We start from the raw sequence: 16,406 nt of genomic DNA on the forward strand, positions 1-16,406 counted from the left end.
GGTGAGGAGGCACTGAAATTGGACTTTCAGGTGTCCGAAGGCCCCTTCCACCACGATGCGGGCCCTGGTGAACCTGGCATTGAAGGCCTGCCGGGAGGGGTTGAGGTGTCCAGTGTAGGGCTTCATGAGCCAGGACTGTAGGGGGTAGGCTGCATCCCCCACCAGGCAGATGGGCATATCCACGTCCCTGACCCAGATGTGGCCGTCAGGGAAGAAGGTCCCGGCATGCAGCCTCCGGCACACGGAGGAGTTCTGGAACACCCTGGCATCGTGTGCCTTGTTGGACCAGCCCACATTAATGTCCATGAACTGGCCCTGGAGGTCAGACACAGCCTGCAGAATAATGGAGAAGTACCCCTTGCGATTGATATACTGGGAGGCCTGGTGTTCCGGGGCATAGATGGGGATGTGCGTTTGGTCGATGGCACCCCCCGCAGTTGGGGAAGCTGAGGGCGCCAAACCCCTGGATGACCGCTTCTGGCTTGGTGAGGTGGACCTCCCTGTGAAGCAGCACTCTGTTGATGCTTTGACCACCTGCAGAGAGAGACACCAAACCGTGAATCACTGGGGTGCCCGGGTGGCTGGGAGTGTTCGTTCCCTGGCACTGCCCCGCACCCCACTCCCAGAAGCAACCCCCGCTGTGATCCTGGCTGCTGCGGGCGGCATGTAGTTCGGCCGGGACAGACCAAACCCTCCCTTGCAGGGCACTTTCGCCTCCTCTTCCCCCTCCCCCTGTTTCCCTGGGGTGGCCCATCTCTTCCCCCCCGGCCCAGTGGCCGGTGAGTGCCATACCTGTATGAGCACTAGTCCAACAGTGGATTTTCCCAAGCCGAACTGGTTCCTGATGGATTGGTAGCTGTCCGGTATGGAGAGCTTCCACAGGGTGATCGCCACATGCTTCTGGAGGGGGATGGCGGGCCTCATGCGAGTGTCCCGTTGCCGCAGAGCAAGGTGAGCCACTCGCAGAGCTCCAGGAAGGTGTCCTTCTTCATCCTAAAGTTCTGGGTCCACTGTTGGTCTCCCAAGCGCACCAGGACGATGCGGTCCCACCAGTCGCTGCTGGTGTCCAGACTCCAGATGCAGCGGGGCACGCTGGCATTTGGGCGCTGCTGCGGCTCCTCAATGGCCCCCAGGGAGGCCAGGGGGAGGGGCAGAGGGCTGACGTTCACCAGATGATGCCAGGCAGCTTCCACCCATTGCTGGCAGGCTTGCAGCAGCAAGTCCAAAAACTGGACCAGAATGCCCAGGGCGAGCTCTGGCTCCATGGTGCCAAATGCGGCGGCGTCCCCAATGAGAACAACTGACACAGGCGGGCAGAGAGGAAAACGCTTTGCTGTCCCTCGGCGAGGTAGGCAAGCAAGCGAAAAAGCTGAGAACCAGCTGTCCATTGTGGTCCCTTTAAGCACGAGCCTCAGATAGCCTCAGACAGCAGCCACACAAACCAACTACTGACCTGATGCCCTGCTGGAACCAGTTTGAGCAGCCCTTAAATGCGACCCAGCCTCCAATCAGTGTGGACGTGCTAATTCGAATTAGCAAAACACTATTAGTTTTTAGGTCTAGATGCACTTATTCGAATTAGCTTATTTAGAATTAACTAATTCGAAATAAGTTAGTTTGAATTAGCTCTGTAGTGTAGACATACCCTAAGTGACTCGTCGAGTAATCGACTATTCGCTTCTCTCCCCCCTTCTTCCCCCTGCCTACCTCTGTATCAGAGGTGGTGGGGAGCAGGAGCTGGTGCTGGGAGTAGCCAGCTTAGCCGGTTCCTCCCAGCACTGTTTCCACCGTATAGAAGGAGCAGGGGAGGCAGAGCTGCAGCGGTCCCGGAGCCAGCATGAGCTGGGACTACTGAGTCCTAGCTCGTGCTGATCCTGGGAACTAACCCTGCTGTGGCTCTTACTATGTTTAAAATGCAGAGCCACACCGGTGGTAGCGAGCGCCCCGTTAAGGTGTAATCAGGTAGTTGATGGAAATTCCATCCACTATTCCATTAGCTAATTAACCATTACTTAACATCCCTAAAGTGTACTCCCTATACACTTTTCTAATCATTGATGAAGATATTGAACAGAACAGGTCCCAAAACTGAGCCCTGTATAACCCAACTTGTAATGCCCTTCTGACTGAACTATTGAACTCTGTAGGATCTACAACCACTTTCCCCTGACACACACACACTTGTAATAGCCCCAGCTACATTGTATTTCCTTAGTTTATTAATAACAAGATCAAGTGAGACTGAATCAAATGCTTTACTGAAGTCTAGGTATATGACATCCACTGCTTCTCCCTTATCGGCAAGACTTGATATATTATCAAAGATAGTATTGAAAGCTTTATTAAAGTCAGGTTATATGATACCTACTGCTTCTCCTCCATCCAGAGGGCTTGTTACTCTGTCAAAGAAAGTTATCATGTTGGTTTTACTTGATTTGTTCTTGACAAATCCATTGCTGTTATCACTTGTCTTTTAGATGTTTGCTAACTGATTGCTAAATTATTTGCAATAAATTAAGATGACTAGACTGTAATTTCCTGGGTTGTCCTTATTTGCCCTTTTCCAGTCTTCTGGAATCTCTCTTCCATGACTTTTCAAAGATAATATCTAATGGCTCATATATCCCCTCAGTCAGCAACTTGAGTATTCTAGGATGTATTTTATCAGGTCCTGGTGACTTGAAGACATCTAATATATCTAAGTCATTTTTAACTTGTTGTTTCCATATTTTATCCTCTAATCCTACTTCATTTTCACTGGCATTCACTATGTTAGACATCCAGTCACCACCAATCTTGATAAAAACTAAAACAAAGAAATTATTAAGCCACTTTGTTATTTCCACATTTTCTTTTGTTATTGTTTCTTCCCCCTTTCTCACTGAGTAATGGCCCCACCCTATCCTTAATCTTCCTCTTGCTTCTAATATATTTGCAGACATTTTGTGCCATGGGCATATTCTATATCAAGCAGGGAGGAGCTTGATAGTGTTAGGAGGCATTTCGACGGTGAGATTTCTCATGAAGCACTCCACCCACCCTGAGGTTTTATATCTTCCTGGATCCCAGAATGCATTGTCAGATCACTTTAGCAGGTCCTTTTTCTCTCACCAAGAGTGGTCACTTCACCAGAAGCCACCAGCTTCATCTTCAAAAGATGGGGATCTCCCCAGGTGGGGCTCTCCCCACGAACAAGCAGAACAGAAAGTGCCATCAGTGTTTCTCACTGAGGGAACAAGCTGGGCTCCGTTTCCTATGACTTCCTGCTCCCTTGGACACGACTGTTACTCTACTTTTTCCTCCAGTCCCTCTGGTTTGCAAGGCTCTCCTGAAAACCAAACAGGACAAAGTAAGAGTTATTCTTGTAGCCCTAATGTAGTCACATCAAACTGGTTCAACATGCTGTCGGATTTATAGAATCATAGAACACTAGAACTGGAAGGGACCTCGAGAGGACATCGAGTCCAGTCCCCTGCCCTCATGGCAGGACCCAGTACCGTCTAGACCATCCCTGATAGATGTCTATCTGGCCTGCTCTTAACTATCTCTAGATATGGAGATTCCACAACTTCCCTACGCAACTTATTCCAGTGTTTAGCCATCCTGACAGTCAGCAAGTTTTTCCTAATGTCCAACCTAAACCTCTTTTGCTGCAGTTTAAGCCCATTGCTTCTTGTCCTTTCCTCAGAGGCTAAGGAGAACAATTGTTCTTCCTTCCCCTTGTAACACTCTTTTAGATACCTGAAAACTGCTATTATGTCCCCTCCCAGTCTTCTCCTTTCCAAACTAAACAAGCCCAATTCTTTCAGTCTTCCTTCATAGGTCATATTCTCTAGACCTTTAATCATTCTTGTTGCTCTTCTCTGGACTTTCTCTTATTTATCCACATCTTTCTTGAAATGCAGAGTTGCTTAGATGAAATTCTATTATTTCACAAATCTACTTGGCTCTTTGTAGCAGAAAGGATGGAACAGTTTCCAGTATCTTCTCAGAAGATCTTGTCCCAGATAATTGCCTGTATTGGGCTTGCTGTGAGCAGGCAAATGTCACATTTCTGATCATCCTAACTACTCACTGCATGAGAGCTCACACCTCCTCAGCAACATTTCTTGCACAGTTTGGTCACTGGAGCATCCCTTTGCATCCCACAATGCCATTATCCAACAGGCACAAGACAGTACTAGGTTCAGAAGAGCAGTGATGTATTCATAAAAGCATAAGAACATAAGATTGGCCATACTGGGTCAGACCAAAGGTCCATCCAGCCCAGTACCCTGTCTGCCGACAGTGGCCAATGCCAGGTGTCCCAGCGGGAGTGAATCGAACAGGTAATAATCAAGCAATCTCTCTCCTGCCATCCTTCTCCACCCTCTGACAAACAGAGGCTAGGGACACCATTCCTTACCCATCCTGGCTAATAGCCATTTATGGACTTAACCTCCATGAACTCTGAGCCCACCTTTTGAGGTACTGCCTGTGAGTCACCTGATGTGACATGGACATGAGCAAGAACTCAAAGAAAAAATGATTACTAACTTTCCGTGGCTCTTGTTCTTTAAGATATGTTGCTTGGTCCTTTCCATCTGTAAACCCCTCTTTCTTCCCTGGGTTACTGGGGAGCAGGCTACGCTCACCTGTGTGTCTGGATGCCTAATGTTTTTAACATAAAAGGAGGTCCTGAATATCCCAGTGGTGATGTTGCATAGTTGGGGATCCCCTATCCACCCCCTTGCTGTAATCCCTTGCTCTAGTCCCTTGCTCTTAAAGGAATATACAGTGGCAGTGCCTCTACCTGGTTGGCCCTGTACACACTTAATGGTGTGCCTTGGGAGACTCTAGGAATAAAATTATTCCAGTAATAATCTCGATCAAACCTCAACATGACAATTATAAATAATATACATCTAATTGATTAAATTAGAATTAACACACCATTCCTTAACAACTTAAATAAGCAGGGTTTAACAGACTAAAAGTGAATAAAATCAATTAACAAAGTACACAGAAATAAAGGAAACTTATCTATCTGGCATTTACACTGCCACCATTTATCCCACCCCAGAGTGTGCACTCCTCTGGATTCAGAGTCCCAGACATTTGCGTGAGTATGCTTGAAGATCTGCAGCTGAAGTAGAGACAGCACTGGGCAGGTTGTGTGTCAGTCCAGGCTGGCAAAAATCCCTCTGCCACTGGAGCAGGCCCCACCAGATGCCAGCAGCTCTGGTTCATTGGGCAGATCACTCTACGTCTCTTGGACCCAGAGTCAGTTTGTCTTCTGTGCTTTGTCCCAGGGAGCACTTTCCCAAAAAGCCACAGTACCTTCTAGGTAGGCCCTTCTCAGCCACAGGCACAACCAGGGTCTCTCCCCTCTAGGGACAATCACCAATAGCCCCTGAAGCAGCCTGCTAGGTCCAACCCCCAGCAGGCTCTCAGTAACAGGATTTAGCTCTAACACAACCACTCCTGGCCTGGAAAAGGCTCCACACGAGCAATCTGGCTCCTTTCTGAGGTAAACAGGATGAAGTTTAATAAAGACAAATGCAAAGTGCTCCACTTAGGAAGAAAAAATCAGTTTCACACATACAGAATGGGAAGCGACTGTCTAGGAAAGAGTACGGCAGAAAGGGATCTAGGGGTTATAGTGGACCACAAGCTGAATATGAGTCAGCAGTGTGATGCTGTTGCAAAAAAAAGCAAACCTGATTCTGGGATGCATTAACAGGTGTGTTGTGAGCAAGACATGAGAAGTCATTCTTCTACTCTACTCTGCACTGGTTAGGCCTTAGTTGGAGTATTGTATACAGTTCTGGGCACCTGCATTTCAGGAAAGATGTGGAGAAATTGGAGAGGGTCCAGAGAAGAGCAATAAGAATGATTAAAAGTCTAGAAAACATGACCTATGAAGGAAGGCTGAAAGAATTGGGTTTGTTTAGTTTAGAAAAGAGAAGATTGAGGGGGGACATGATAGCTGTTTTCAGGTATCTAAAAGGGTGTCATGAGGAGGAGGGCAAAAACTTATACATCTTGGCCTCTGAGGATAGAACAAGAAGCAATGGGCTTAAACTGCAGCAAGGGAGGTTTGGGTTGGACATTAGGAAAAAGTTCCTAACTGTCAGGGTAGTCAAACACTGGAATAAATTGCCCAGGGAGGTTGTGGAATCCCCATCTCTGGAGATATTTAAGTGTAGATTAGATAAATGTCTATGGGGGATTGTCTTCTAGACAGTATTTGGTCCTGCCGTAGGGGCAGGGGACTGGACTCGATGACCTCTCGAGGTCCCTTGCAGTCCTAGTATTTTCTATGATTCTATAATTCCCCAAAATGAAGCCTCACAACCCTCACTCTCTCTCTCCCTGCCTGGAATAAGCCACAGTTCCCTCCTTTTTCTCAAGGACTCATAGGAGTTGTAGTCTCTAGACTAGATTGTAGCACAATGGATCCTCCTAGTAGAAGTTAGAGGCTCCTATAGTAAGAAAGAACACACCTTTCTGTCCCTCTTTCAGAGTAGACTGGCAAGAAGGAACTGAGAGAGTGCATGGCTGAGCTTGTGTATGCTGCACTAGAGAATGCTAAATCTAGCCCAGTGGATACTAAGGATGTTAACTAACGAGTAATTTACTAGTTGTGTAGTCGATGGAATTTCCATTGACTATTCGAGTAGTTGATAGGCACTTCTGCATTCCTCCTTTGAAATATACAAGAGCCCCCTCTGGGGCTTATGTACATTTCATAGGAAGAATGCAGAACTCCGCATGCAGCTGGGGCCAGCAGGAAGTCCACGAGGGTGCTTATGCTTATGCTCTGCGTGGCATTTCAAACTGGATGCACCCATGTGGAACCCCGAGTCAGCGGGACTTCCCACAGGTTCCAAGCTGCACGTGGTGTGCCAGCTTTGAAATGTACTCTGAGTCTCCTGCTGATCCCAGGCTCCATGCTGCACTGCCACTTTGAGACTCCCCAGCTCACCCCAGGCTCTGCACGCTTTGAAATGCCATGCTGGAGCCCAGGATCAGCTGACATTTCAAAGTGGCAGTGCTGTATGGAGCCTGGGATCAGTTGGGGACTCCCCAGCTGACTCCAGGTTCCATGGACATGCCACAGGGAGCCAGGTACGGGCTCTGTGCAGTGCCACCACTTTGAAGTGCCCTCTCCCTCTCTTCCTGCCCCCCCTTCTTTGCTGCCTCTATCTGATAGAGGCAGTGAGAGGAGGGGGTCAACTAGTCCTTAACATCCTTAGTGGATACCACTGAGAGAAAAATCTCATGTAATAGGTGTGTGTCTGCTACATGCCCTAATGTGGAATGGACATGGGCAATACATCTCAAAAACATTTACTAAAGGTCAGTAACCTGTTTTAATATTACTGTTTATTCTAATATTTCTGTAGCTCATTGCTACAGTGTAAGTATCTTTGAAACGAGGAGTGACTCATCACTCCGGGGAGAGACTGACTGCTTTGCTCAACAGGCTTTCTTCTATGGGCCAACCTGGCCCTGACTGGCTGCTCCAGTAAACCCTTTTCTAATTGGCCGCGTTCTGTGCAGCCTCTCCAAGGAAGTTTTAACCCTTTTTCTGCCTGTGTGGGGGTAGCTATCCCACCATAATTTTCAGTGCACTCATATGGTGTTTGCTTCTCACTAGGTAGGAGGTCAATCTTTGGTAGCCAGCTTGTATAGTGTATCTAAATAGTCTCAGATTATACTGCAGATAGCAGTTGTAATGGTAATGGAGTAATAGGTGAAAGAACATGAAGATATGTTTTAGGACGCGCTTTTTGCTCACTGATCTGATTAGTATTTTAACATTTTCTATCAGATGATTAATTCTATAAGAAGTAATTCTTTAGATGTTTTCTAAAGCAAAAAACAAAAACCCAATAACAAACCAAAACATACAAAAAAAGGACAAGTTTAATTACAAAGAATTTGGTTATTAAAAAGGACCAAAAGCTATATTAGAAGCCTGTAAAACCATATAAAGCAGGGATTACTATAAATAGAACCATGTCTGGAATGGATTCACCAAATAAAATGGTCAGATTGAACAAGATTCAAGCTCTTTTCCACAGCTCAAAGAGTCACTGAGTGTGGGTCTGATCGGTGTGTTCCCATTCTTACCAGGTCCGCTCAGTCATATGGAGTGGAGATGACAATAAGTTGATCTCCTGTGGCACAGATGGTGCAGTGTACGAGTGGAGCTTGTTGACGGGTAAAAGGGATACTGAGTGTGTGCTCAAGACCTGTAGCTACAGCAGTGTTGCCATGTCTCCAGATGCCAAAATCATCTTTGCTGTTGGATCTGACCAAACACTCAAGGAAATTTCGGATTCTTCAGTAAGTCAATTAACATAAATACCCGTGACTATACCAGGTCCTAGCAGGCAGCTTAGAGGAAGGTCATTACCCAGGGAAACACAATTGCTTTCCTCTCCCTACTACTCATTTTCCAGTTTAGACAAATAGGAAAAAACCTTATTTTCATATGGATCCACTGACACCTCCTACCATGTGAAATGTTATGTTATCTATGTTCTTATAATGTGCCCTTCACCATGATACCTAAGCATTTATTGAGGCTTCGTTTCAATTTATGATTCTTCCAGCAAATTTTCAATCCATGTGACAAATTAATTTTGAGAGATATTACCAAAAGCTTTACTAAAAATCAAATCTATCTCTATTGCAGTTTCCCTTGTCCATAGCTTTTCTTTACAGAAGCAATTCAATGTGTTGACAAGTGCTTAAAATTTTCAAAAATACTAAAGCCCTCATTTTCAAAAGTTACTTAAGAGCTGAAGTTACTTAGACACTTTTGAAGATTTTATAAACCTCTATTTATAAACCCTAAAGCTAATTATTGTTCATAGTTCTGTTCCCCTAGGCAGATTTTTCTGACTGTTTTGTTATTCTTTTCTGTACGTGCAATGGTATGACATCTGGTCCTACACTATGTGACTTATGCAGTATTAGAGAGCTTATTCAGTACTGTTTTGGTTTTACTTTTGTTTAGATCCTGCGTGAAGTGCCTTCTTTTGATGTTACATATACCGCAATAGTTGTGTCTCATTCTGGGCGCATGGTATTCACAGGCACTTCAATGGGGACCATCCGATCTATGAAGTACCCACTCCCTGTGCACAAGGAGTTCAATGAATATCAGGCTCATGCTGGCCCTATTACGAAGGTAAGGAATTTATTTTTGATTTTCCACCAATATTTGAGTCATTTGGATTCCTCTGCTGATTATCTCCATTTTCTTCTATTTTATATCATCTGCTAGTGTTAAGGTAACATATTGCATATGAAAAATACGATAATTATTTGTATTGTGAATGTTATGTCAGTTTGGTTTTGTTAGTTAAGGTGTGGTTGACTGAAAGGCAGTTAAGGGTTAAGTCCTGCAGCCCCACTTTGGACCAGGGACAAGATCACGACAAGGAATTTTGAAATCTTGAGCAAGGAAACTTTGGAAGGAACAAAAGGCAGGCCATGAGCTGAGAGGGAAGATTCACTGACTGGAGAGGTTAGGCTGTCAGGCGGGCAGCATGGCAGCTGTGGCGTGAGACATCCTGCTTGATGTAGCCACAATGCATTGGACTTACCTGGCCTAAACAGGACCAAGTTAAACTGCCAGGGAAAAGTGAAGTTTAAATATGACAAAGCATATGCAGACTTTTGTTATTTTAATCTACTTTATCTGCTTGTGATGTTCCTTTGCATATGTTAATTATATTTTATTTTGAACATGCTGTTTTCTGGCACTGTTTTTACCTGTTTGGATCACAGCTCTCCAAGAGAAAATCATGGCAGGGGCCAACACTACTTGGACCTGCTGGAGGTAAAGTTAGTTGGTAAACAAATGGCATTGTAGCGCATTGAGCCAGTCCAAAAGTGTGTATCTTTGGTGTTCAATCCTGAGAGAGCCACAAAGCTTCTAATCAATGCAGTTAGCCAGGGCACAGTTAGTGTCTCTAGCCAGAGGCTGGGAATGGGTGACAGGATGGATCACTTGATCATTCCCTGTTCTGTTCATTCCCTCTGAGGCACCTGGCACTGGGCACTGTCAGAAGACAGGATACTGGGCTAGATAGACCTTTGGACTGACCTAGAGTGACTATTCTGATGACTCTGGGAGGGTGCCCAAGAAAGAGACTGAAAAGAGGATCAAAGGTGCACCTTGCCTTTATACTAAAAACTGTACTGAGTTCCATTATAATCCTGTCACATGCATGTACGTGCCTCAAAAATTCTGCTCTGGGGACAAAACTATCTGTTCCCTTTGGTGGGTTATTTCAGCAAATTTTAAGAGAATCTATTCACCGTCTATCTGAGTTATGGAAGACAAAAAAAAACCATTCCTAGCATATAAAAGAAAAAGGAATTGTGCTCAAATATGGCTCAACAAAAAATTCCTCACTTGGCATATGGTACGTCCTCTCTGAGGAAGAGTCTTCTATTTAGGTTTGGCTAGGGTGAAGAAAATAAAAAGAAATTCATAGGGAATTTTAAAATCTTTTCTGAGCATCCCTAATGGATATTTGTTTAGCTTTTAGTAAAACCTAATTAAGTCACCTTCCTTCCTTTGAAAAGGGCAATGAGAATGGCACATCTTCCTTTCCTGCCATTGTAGTAATATTTATACAGCTCTACTGGTGATAGGAGTGCTAATATAGACAAGGCAACAAGTGTTCTAGCTACTAGGTTGTTAAGATGTTGGTGGCTGTGCAACACTAACATTCTCACCACTACTTCACTGATAGTAATAATGATAGGATATTATTATTAGGAGGGAAAATATCTAGTGTAGACACAACCTGTATCTCCCTCCCACCTTATCTCTTTTCTACTTTTAATTCTGCTGTCTCATCCCTCCTTAGATGTCCATAACAAGTGATGACCAATTTCTGCTGACCATCTCAGAGGATGGCTGTCTGCTTATCTGGAAAGTGTATGATAAGGAAGGACGGGGTCTGAAACGGGAGAAGGAAGTGGGATATGCTGAAGAGGTGCTGATCACAAAAACAGATATGGAAGAAAAGGTATGAACAAGTTAAGGATACAGTTTGTACTTCTCTCCTCAGACTCCCATGACCTACATTTCCAGAGTGTTGTGGCCAGCATGTGGAGACTGTCTGTACTATACTGAGAGGACTGGCCACAGTATAATTCAGAAGGAGAGATGATACCCTAACAGCTGGAGCTACCAATATTTAAGTGCAAAATGTAGTGTGTGGCAGCTTCCATTTCCGGAATGGTGAAGAGTAAGGGTTCTAATGCCTTAGCCAACTCGCTAGAGACTTGGAGAGAAGTTTGAGTGAAGAGGGCAGAAGCAGGATTTTTTTGTAAGACAGCAATAAAAGGTTGGGGTTCAAAATTTACCTAATGGGTAAAACATTTGAAAATTCTATAAATTCTCAGCGTCATGGTGCAATTTGCAGCAGTGTGACTATGCAAAGGAAATACCTTCAAGGAATTGTATTTACTAAGAACATAAGGACGGCCATACTGGGTCAGACCAAAGGTCCATCCAGCCCAATACCATGTCTGCCAACAGTGGCCAATGCCAGGTGCCCCAAAGGGAGTGAATTGAACAGGTAATGATAAAGCAATCTCTCTCCTGCCATCTATCTCCACCATCTGACAAACAGAGGCTAAGGACACCGTTCCTTACCCATACGGGCTAATAGCCATTTATGGATTTAACCTCCATGAATTTATCTAGTTCTCTTTTAAACCCTGTTGTAGTCCTACCCTTCACAACCTCCTCAGTCACGGAGTTCCGCAGATGGACTATGTGCTGTGTGAAGAAGAGCTTCCTTTTATTTGTTTTAAACCTGCTGCCCATTAGTTTCATTTGGTGACCCCTAGTTCTTTTATTATGGGAACAAGTAAATAACTTTTCTTTATTCACTTTCTCCACACCACTTATGATTTTATAGACCTCTATCATATCCCCCCTTAGTCTCCTCTTTTCCAAGCTGAAAAGTCCCAGTCTCTCCTTATATGGGACCCGTTCCAAACCCCTCACCATTTTAGTTGCCCTTCTCTGAACCTTTTCTAATGCCAGTATATCTTTTTTTAGAAGAGGAGACCAGATCTGTATGCAGTATTACAGATGCAGGCGGACTATGGATTTATATAAGGGCAATAAGGGTATGTCTACACTACAAAGTTAATTCGAACTAACGGACGTTAGTTCGAATTAACTTTGATAGGCGCTACACAAGCGCTTAGTTCGAACTAGGTAAACCTCATTCTACGAGGACTAAGCCTAATTCGAACTTACTAGTTCGAATTAAGGGGTGTGTAGTCCCTTAATTCAAACTAGTGGGAGGCTAGCCCTCCCCACTCTGGCCAACACCAGGGAAACTCTATTGCCCCCCTCCCGGCCCCGGAGCCCTTAAAGGGTCACGGGCTGGCTACGGTGCCCGTGCCAGGTGCAAGCCTGCCAGCACCCAGCTAGCAGACCCTGCACCTGGCACGGCTCGAGCCAGCCATCCGATGCCCCCCAGCCCTCCCCCTCTTCCCGGGACCAGGCTGGTGGCTCCCGGGAGCTTGCCCGGGACCGCAAGAGGCGGGCACCCGCCTGGTCTAGTGTGGACATCGTGGACCTCGTCCACGACCTCCGCACTAGGCACAGGAATGTGGCCGTCTAGGGCAGGAGAGCTGCCAGCCTGGCCACCCAGGAGCAGGTGTGCATGAAAATCAAGGGGGTCCACTGAGACCCCCGACCCTGAGCCCTGAGCTTACAATGGCCGTACTGGGTCAGACCAAAGGTCCATCTATCCCAGTAGCCTGTTTGCCGACAGCGGCCAACCCTAAGGACCCTGAAGGGGATGGACCGAAGACAGTGACCAAGCCATTTATCTCGTGCCATCCCTCTCCAGCCTTTCACAAACTTTGGGCAGGGACACCACTCCTACCCCCTGGCTAATACCACTCCATGGACCCAACCTCCATGACTTGATCTCACTTCTCTTTAAACTCTGTTCTAGTTCTAGCCTTCACAGCCTCCTGCAGCAAGGAGTTCCACAGGTTGACTCTTTGCTTTGTGAAGAACAACTTTCTGTTACTAGTTTTAAGCCTGCTACCGATTCCTTTCCTTTGGTGTCCTCTAGTCCTTCTATTATGGGAACTAATGAAGAACTTTTCTTGATGCACCCTCTCCACCCCACTCATGCTTTTATAGATCTCTATCATATCCCCCCTCCATCTCCTCTTTTCTAAGCTGAAAAGTCCCAGTCTCTTTAGCCTCTCTTCATATGGGACCTGTTCCAAACCCCTCATCATTGTAGTTGCCCTCCCCTCTCCCACCCTCTCTCTTCCCCTCTCCCACCTCCTTTTCCCACTCTCCCCCAGTTTTGTTCAATAAAGAGAGATTCTATTTTTGAACACAATTGTCCTTTATTTAGTACATCAGGAAGGGGGGCTAGGGAGGGGTAAGTGGAAGGAGGTGAGGGAGGAATGGGGTACAAGCCCCCGATGGGGAGGACTTGGCTGGCTCTGCGGGCTTCTGGGGGTGGAAGCTCTCCTGCAGCCCCCCAGTTGCCCCCTCTCCCCAGATGGCAGCCTGCAGCAAGTGCAGCCGGTCTGATGGCCAAGTGCTGTGATGTGCCCAGTGTGGGTACTCCGGGCAATCCAAGCCAGGACTGCTTTGCAAGCGGGGCACCCCTGAGAACTGTCTGTCCGGGGTGGGGGTCGGGTCCCTTTAAGCACAGCCTTCGGCTAGCCTGAGGCAGCAGCTCCACGCTCTAAGTCCTCATCTGATGCCCTGCCGGCACTACTTCCGGCCATCCTTAACCCCGGTTCAGGGTCCACTTAATGTGGACATGCTAGTTCGAATTAGCAAAACGCTAATTCGAACTAGTTTTTTAGTCTGGATCCGTTAGTTCGAATTAGCTTAGTTCAAATTAACTAATTCGAACTAAGTTAGTTTGAATTAGCACTGTAGCGTAGACATACCCTATGATATTCTCCATCTTATTCTCTATCCTGGTACTGACATTAGACTTACCGGTCTGTAATTGCCGGGATCACCTCCAAAGCCCTTTTTTAATATTGACGTTATATTAGCTATCTTCCAGTCGTTGGGTACAGAAGCTGATTTAAAGGATAGGTTCTTCTTCGAGTGGTCCCCGTGGGTGATCCACTGTTGGTGTCAGGCTCGTCCCGGCACTGCAGGTGAAAGATTTTTCCTAGCCATAGTCAGCTGGACAGCGCATGCGCGGTAAGTGCCATGCGCCGTTCGCGCCCTTTTCGTCTCGCGTGGTCCGGCGCCTGCCAGTTCCTCTCAACCATCCTCAGTTGCAGGCGGAGCACAACGTCTCTCTGTAGAAATGATCTATTACCTGTATAAAATAGTTAGATTAGTCATAGTTTAGTGTTCATACTTAGTGTAGTTGTTAGAACGTTATTGTTATTTAAAAAAAAAATTCTTTCAGTTATTTAGTTAGAACTTGTTCGTTAGCTTACAGAGTTAGATTCACACACAATGCCTGGTTCCCCAGGTTTTAAAAAATGCTCAGCATGTCAAGAGGCCATGCCCACATCCGACGGCCATGCCGCATGCATCCGCTGCCTTGGCGAAACACATGTCCCACAAAAGTGCATTCACTGCACAAAATTAATGGCCAGGGCCCGAAGAGATAGGGAGACGTGCCTAAAAATGATCTCTTGATAAGGCACTACAATGAACAACTCCCTCTCCGTGACTGTCTTCTGAACCTACTAGGTCGCATAAGCAGGCAGCTTCTCCTCCGGTGTCTACAGCTGCCAAGAAGGTCAGGGCGTCCCCTGTGAGATCTCTCCCATCTGTTTCTGAGACTCGAATCAGCAAGGAGAATAAGCCCGGGACCTCTGGTATTCTCCAAAGGCCGGTGAAAACCACAGCTCTGGTACCGAATCCCCCGGTGCTGAAGCACCCGGCACCGAGGTCACCGACACCGAGATCACCGGCACCGAGATCACTGGCACCGTCGCTATCACCGGTGCACAGGGGTGCTGAGGAACTCTCTCCAGCACCGTAATCTCCAACACCGTCAGTAGCATCGCCTCCTCTGACGCCCGGACATTTGCCGAGTCCCTCTGCTTCGCTTCCACCCACTCTGCTCGATTCAGCACCACGGACAGTCAGTCCATGGTCTTCAAAGCCTGCTTCTGCACCGACCACCTCGACGGACTCTACGGTGAGGTGCATTTCGACACCATCCATAGTGAAGTGCACCACGGCGCCTTACGCGGTTCCACGCACTCCGGCACCTACCAGGGCATCGTGCTTCTCTGAACCTGGCACAGCACTGCATATTTCAGAACCACTGCAGGCGCACAAAACCTCGGCACTGTGAGCTGTGCAGCACACCTCGGCGCCGACCACAGTGCAGCGCACCTCAGCACCGACCATGGTGCAGCACACCTCGGCACCATCCAAGGGAGAAGCTTCCAGACAATGATCGTCGGCACCACATGTCTCCTCAGTGCCCACGAAGGCAGCCCAGCAATCTATGGCACGGCACATATTGGTCTCGCCTTCACCTACCTTCTCCCCAGCACCGTCTCCATCTCCACCCAGCTGTCTGTTGCCAGTTAGTTGACGATATTACAGCCCTCCGAGACACACAACCTCTCCAGCCACGGACGCAAGGCGATACCATTCAGGATACTGGGACAAACGATCCCGATATCCATCAAGGAGATCTTATTACGGGCCTTATTCACCGAATAGGTTCCCGTATTCACCTTGTCACCATCACCACAGTAGCACGACATCCTCGTGCCATTCCTCGCCTGCTAGATCCTGACATGATTGCGGCTATCATCACAGACCTCATTACTACTCGAGGCACTCTCATGCGTCATATGCATATTTGCACTCATCTTGCGCTTGTCATTCACCTCAAAGTGTAACTCCCCAGACTCCATCCCATCCAGCGGATCAGCCTCCAATGCCATCTGAGCCGACCCGGGACACAAAAACTCAAGTCTTGGAACCTGAGGAAGGGCAACTGTCTGACCCGGAGGAGCTGGAGCCATAAACATCGCCAACCGACCAATCATCCTCATCTCCAGACGAGGCAGTATTCCCAGGTGATATGTCGCCCCCCGATAACCTGAAACACTTTCAGGGGTTATTCAAACGTGTCGCAGAGTCCCAGCAAGTACAATTGGCAGAAATACAGACCAAACAGTATAAGCTGCTCAAAACCTACAACTGCAACAAAGGGTGAAAATTGTGATATCCATCGATGAAGCGATTATGGACTCTGCAGAGGATATCTGGCAGACACCAACCTCGATCCCTCCAACAAGCAAGCGAGAAGACAAATGGTATTTTGTCCCCGCAAAAGGATTAGAATTCTTGTTTAACCAACCTCAGCCAAATTCTTTGGTGGTTGATGATGCTCAGCACA

General features: G+C 46.8%; 1 protein-coding gene across 3 annotated transcripts in view; it reads left to right on the forward strand.

Annotated features, from left to right (window-relative positions):
* Positions 1 to 16,406, forward strand: part of CFAP57 (cilia and flagella associated protein 57) — a 170,986-nt gene that overhangs the window by 88,011 nt on the left and 66,569 nt on the right. For all 3 annotated transcript variants that reach the window (XM_075914597.2, XM_075914599.2, XM_089780355.1), the window contains 3 exons: positions 8,122 to 8,334; positions 9,011 to 9,184; positions 10,878 to 11,039. In XM_075914597.2, the coding sequence (XP_075770712.2) occupies positions 8,122 to 8,334; positions 9,011 to 9,184; positions 10,878 to 11,039 (549 nt within the window). The remainder of the gene's footprint in view (positions 1 to 8,121; positions 8,335 to 9,010; positions 9,185 to 10,877; positions 11,040 to 16,406) is intronic.

The sequence above is a fragment of the Pelodiscus sinensis genome, chromosome 9 (assembly GCF_052426305.1).
Source record: "Pelodiscus sinensis isolate ZL-2025 chromosome 9, ASM5242630v1, whole genome shotgun sequence".
NCBI lineage: Eukaryota > Metazoa > Chordata > Testudines > Trionychidae > Pelodiscus > Pelodiscus sinensis.